The 2,464-nt window shown below is 37.3% G+C and overlaps 1 protein-coding gene across 2 annotated transcripts; it reads right to left on the reverse strand.

The window, feature by feature from the left end:
- Positions 1 to 667: 667 nt before the first annotated feature.
- LOC110580087 (small ubiquitin-related modifier 2-like) lies at positions 668 to 996 on the reverse strand. Of its 2 annotated transcripts, XM_044920137.1 has the most exons (2): positions 839 to 996; positions 668 to 781 (listed from the first exon to the last, which is right to left on the reverse strand). In XM_044920137.1, exons 1-2 carry the CDS (start codon positions 990 to 992, stop codon positions 705 to 707), a joined length of 231 nt encoding a protein of 76 aa, XP_044776072.1. In that variant the 5' UTR covers positions 993 to 996; the 3' UTR covers positions 668 to 704. The 2 variants fall into 2 exon arrangements, with proteins under 2 accessions (XP_044776072.1, XP_044776071.1); XM_044920136.1 differs by having other exon boundaries at positions 668 to 996.
- Between the last annotated feature and the right edge of the window lie 1,468 nt (positions 997 to 2,464).

A 2,464-nucleotide genomic window follows, 5' to 3' on the forward strand; every position in this document is an offset into this window, starting at 1 on the left:
TAAAGTTTCAGGGAATTCTTGATTACTATTATCAGGAAATAAATAGAGCCATCTAGGATTAGAAACATCAACTTCATTTCCTCTTCATTACTCTTCTTTTCCATATTTTTTTTTTTCATTTTAAACAAGAAGTTTAAGCAACAAGACGCTTGACTTGAAGGGAAAACGATCTACGATTCATTTCTTTTAGAGTAATTTATCCCTACTTAAAGACAGGTTGCCCTACATGTAACAGCTACGAACAAAAAAGTTATAAAATTATCCTTGGTTTTACAATGATAAATGAAAAACATTAAAATTCTCCAATCGACCAAGGTATGCAAGGATTTTTATGTTGTTCTTTTTTTGTTAAGCTGTGAGAGCAAAATAACTTACTGGAATATAAAGATAAGAGCTGACTGAGCATGTCACTAATGGAGAGAGGGGGTATTTTCACAGAAGCAGTATTTTCCCCCGTCCCATCTCCATTTGATGTAGATCAAAACATACCATTGGCCATTTAGTTAAAAAAAATGCAATATGCTTGTGCACATACACAGTTACTTTATGTACAATAAAGGAATGGGGAAGGGAGAAAATGAAAGAATAGAGAAAACTATACTGTAGTAGTCAGGATGTGGTAGAACCAAATTGCGGCTTTTAATTGAGAATGTCTCCTTGATCTGGAGGAACAGAGTTCTGGAGTAAAGTAGCAGGTTCCCTTTTTAGTAGACACCTCCTGTCTGCTGCTGGAACACATCAATTGTATCTTCATCCTCCATTTCCAACTGTGCAGGTGTGTCTGTTTCATTGATTGGCTGCCCATCAAATCGGAATCTGAGCTGCCTCGTTGACAAACCCTGTCGTTCACAATCGGCTTTCATTAATTTACTAAGTGGTGTATGCCTCTTAATCTTGAACTGCACCACAGAACCATCCTGCCCCGCCACCTTCAAATTAATATGATCGTTGTTCTCAGTCTTGACTCCTTCCTTGGGCTTTTCGTCGGCCATGGCGAGCGCCCGAGTCTCCTCAGCTGCTGCTGCACAAAAGAGGTACCAGGTCCGCACCGAACGAGCACGCAAGCAGCGCCAGGAGCGGCAGAAGAAGGAGGCGGCGGCGGTGGAGGAGGGAGAGCCTCTTGTCCATTTTTGATCATAGGTAGAGACTAAAATGTATTACTAAAGCTCTTACAACTTTTCATGAGGTAATTATTTGTCTTTCCTTTAACCATTCTGTTATCTGAATTCATAAAGCAATCAAACATTTTTTTTTTAATTCAATTTCAGGCTGGTTACACAAACTGATCTCACTTGAGATGATTACCAGCAGTGGAGATAGTATTTCAATACAATCAAAGATTAGCTGTGGAACACATGAAAAAACCTCAAGTTTTCCAGATCCTAGTACAAAGATGTCAAGGAGAATAAACTAGGGTCTTGGAGAGAAATAAGAGATTAATTGATACTGGGAATGAATAACAAATATTTTTATCTCCTACTATGTACAGAAACTGTCTAAATTTATATTAATGTTGAAAATAACACTTTGAAATAGGTGATATTTTTTTCCCTGTTGGAATTTGTCAAAGAGGCTTTCATATCACTATCAATGATCTAGCCAACATTGGTGGCCTTCCAGTTCATTATAAATGTATCACAGTTACCAGAACTGATTTAAATATGATAAATCTCTAATCATGGCACAGTTGATATTCTGTAGTCACTAGAATTAGAGATTTAAAGACATAGAAACCAGGTTGGTTCTGCTTAAAGAAAAAAATATTCAGTAAGTCAACCAATACTGGAGATCTTTGGTGCCCCCAAATGATCCATAGACTAAAACATATGAGAACTAGCATTCTAGAAGATATGAGAACTAGTATTCTAGAAGATACTTCCTTAATTAAAATTCTTTTGAATTCCATATAATCACATTTCAGCAACTTTATCCTTTGAATGAATGAATTTTTTCTAGATGTAAGTGGCTCTTCACTTGTGTCTCCTGATTTGGACACACTTATAAGGGTTATATAATATATTTCATTTTTAATTGCAGAAGCTTCAATAGTCAGATTAAAGAATTAGAGGTAGAGGGCGCCTGGGTGGCTCAGTTGGTTAAGCGACTGCCTTCAGCTCAGGTCATGATCCCAGGGTCCTGGGATCGAGTCCCGCATTGGGCTCCCTGCTCTGCGGGGAGCCTGCTTCTCCCTCTCCCACTCCCCCTGCTTGTGTTCCCTCTCTCGCTGTGTCTCTCTCTGTCAAATAAATAAATAAAATCTTAAAAAAAAAAGAATTAGAGGTAGAAAATAATAGGAAACTAGTTTTTTCCATTTTCTCTCTTCTCTCTTTCCTTCAAATCCTTTCTTTCTCTCTCTTTCTCTCTCTTTCTCTCTCTTTTTCTTTCTTTCTTTCTTTCTTTCTTTCTTTCTCTCTCTTTTTCTTTCTTTCTTTCTTTCTTTCTTTCTTTCTTTCTTTCTTTCTTT

The sequence above is a fragment of the Neomonachus schauinslandi genome, chromosome 12 (genome assembly GCF_002201575.2).
Source record: "Neomonachus schauinslandi chromosome 12, ASM220157v2, whole genome shotgun sequence".
Taxonomy (NCBI): Eukaryota; Metazoa; Chordata; class Mammalia; order Carnivora; family Phocidae; genus Neomonachus; species Neomonachus schauinslandi.

What these genes read in the sequence shown, in the direction of transcription:
- LOC110580087 (XM_044920136.1), bottom strand. Translation starts at nt 992, where the DNA reads ATGGCCGACGAAAAGCCCAAGGAAGGAGTCAAGACTGAGAACAACGAT.